This window comes from Haplochromis burtoni, unplaced genomic scaffold (genome assembly GCF_018398535.1).
Source record: "Haplochromis burtoni strain Fernald_Lab_line unplaced genomic scaffold, NCSU_Asbu1 Contig_294, whole genome shotgun sequence".
Taxonomy (NCBI): Eukaryota; Metazoa; Chordata; class Actinopteri; order Cichliformes; family Cichlidae; genus Haplochromis; species Haplochromis burtoni.
This window is the reverse complement of record NW_024582655.1, coordinates 504183-506033: the sequence shown is the minus strand read 5'-3', so window position 1 is coordinate 506033 and position 1851 is coordinate 504183. Positions and strand designations below refer to the sequence as shown.

At 49.5% G+C, this 1851-nt stretch overlaps 1 protein-coding gene across 1 annotated transcript in view; it reads right to left on the bottom strand.

Annotated features, from left to right (window-relative positions):
• nptx1l (neuronal pentraxin 1 like) overlaps positions 1-1171 on the bottom strand; it is a 3741-nt gene extending 2570 nt beyond the window's left edge. The window contains exons 1-2 of the mRNA XM_005940834.3: positions 583-1171; positions 116-323 (exon numbers count right to left, since the gene is read on the bottom strand). Of these exons, the coding sequence (XP_005940896.1) occupies positions 116-323; positions 583-1026 (652 nt within the window). The 5' untranslated portion in view covers positions 1027-1171. The remainder of the gene's footprint in view (positions 1-115; positions 324-582) is intronic.
• Positions 1172-1851: the final 680 nt, after the last annotated feature.

The window sequence follows — 1851 nt, the reverse complement described above, 5'->3', positions numbered from 1 at the left end:
CCCCCCCCCCTTGACTTTCCATTTTTTAAAATCAATTTTCTTATGATTGCTTGATCGTTACAGTCCCCAGCCCATATTGCTTACAACTAATCCACCACCAACTCTTTCCACTTACCTTTCTCCAGGTCGGTGATCCTCTGGTGTAGCGATGTGAGTGTGGACTCCACTCTCCCACGCTGCTCTGTCTCATTGCGGAGTCCGGGTTTGCCCTCTTCGATGCCGTTCACTCGGGACAGCACCTGCTTCTCCAAGTCATCGATTTTACTTTGGAGAAGGTCTTTCAGGCTGTTTGCCTGCACCGAGTTGTTGCTTCTGCTGAATTGCTGTCAGGGGGTAAAAAGTGCGCATTTAGGTGAAAAAGGTTCAGATTCCAGATTATATTTTATTTTGGAGGGTCACTGCCGTAAACTTGAACGAGCAATTTAACCTACGCAAAGAATGTTTTTATGTTCATCTTATGTTCACACTGCGAATTAATTTTAAGAATCTAGACTTGTTAACCTATTGTTTTATTATAATTTTTGTCGCAAAACGAGCTGTACTCAAAAGTGTTTATATTCTCCCCGGAAACTGCAGCCCTACCTCCAGATTCTCTAATCTCTGCTTCAGCGACTGTAAAGTCTGTGATAGTTGCGTCAAAGTGTCCGCGGGGCCTCTGGACACGTCCCCCATCGTGTTTTTGGTCCCTGCTTCTTTCCTCCTGCCCCCGGGCCGCGCGTCCCCGAGGTCTGCGCCGCTCTGGCTCTCACACCGAGCCAACTTCGAGGTGAGCTCTCTGATAGTCTCTTTTTGGTTCATGATCGTCTCCTTCTGCTGTAAAACCGTCTCCCGCAGCTGCATAACCGTGGTCTTCAAGTCCTCTCCCGGCACACTGTTCTGCAAGGTGGCCGAGCATATGTCCATATCCTTGGGTACGGACGTGCAAATGAACTGCGTCTGTCCGCCAAAGTCTTGAGACGAGCTCTCCAAGAAGACGCAGGAAAATAGAAAAAGTTTCCAGCAGATTTCTCTCTTTGCGGCCCGCATGTCGCCGTCTGCGCCGGGCTTCACTTTTTATTTATTATCGTCTTTAATTCTGTGCTTTATGAGCCGCAGTGACTTTCGCCAGTGTCCCCCTTGTTGTTGTACTCCGTCTCTGCAAGTGCGGCAGGTTTTTATACAGCGTGCCCGGTTCTGCGCAGAGCCGCTCTCACTGCATCACAACCGGTGGGAAGGGAGGGGGGGTCGCGCTGCCCCCGTTTAAAAGGCTCCGGAATCCGCGTCACATCCAAGAGATGAAACCCATTTCGCTCGCGGACTCCCACGTGTTAAATCTTTCATGGCTTTGGCTGTTTGTCATTTCTCCCCGTGTGATATTAATCTGGAAAACGCTGATTTGTAGATGGTAGTGGTTTGGGAGTTGGGGGTGTTGCTTTGCATGGCGGGGTGCCAGCAGAGCCAGCTGTGTTTTGTTTTGTTTAGGGTACACCTAAAGACTCTCTCTCACACACACACACACACTCACACACACATGCTGCGGGTGGATGCAGAGATCAGAAAGTTGCAGCAATTTGTGGCTGAGAGAGAGATAGTGTGTGTGTGTGTGTGTGTGTGTGTGTGTGTGTGTGTGTGTGAGAGAGAGTGTGTGTGTGTGTGTGTGTGTGTGTGTGTGTGTGTGTGTGTCCCACAGATTCAGCACCGGGGACAGCTCCCACCACTTTACAGTATCAGCAAGAGCAAAGAGAGCGGCTCGTGTACGCGTTTAGTTCGTTTGAACGTGGAGAGCGTGTTTCATGTTTTCGTTTCAGCCTGTTTCTCCCGCTGTCATCTGGATCATACACGTCTATCTCATGGTGATCTGTGAGAATTCAA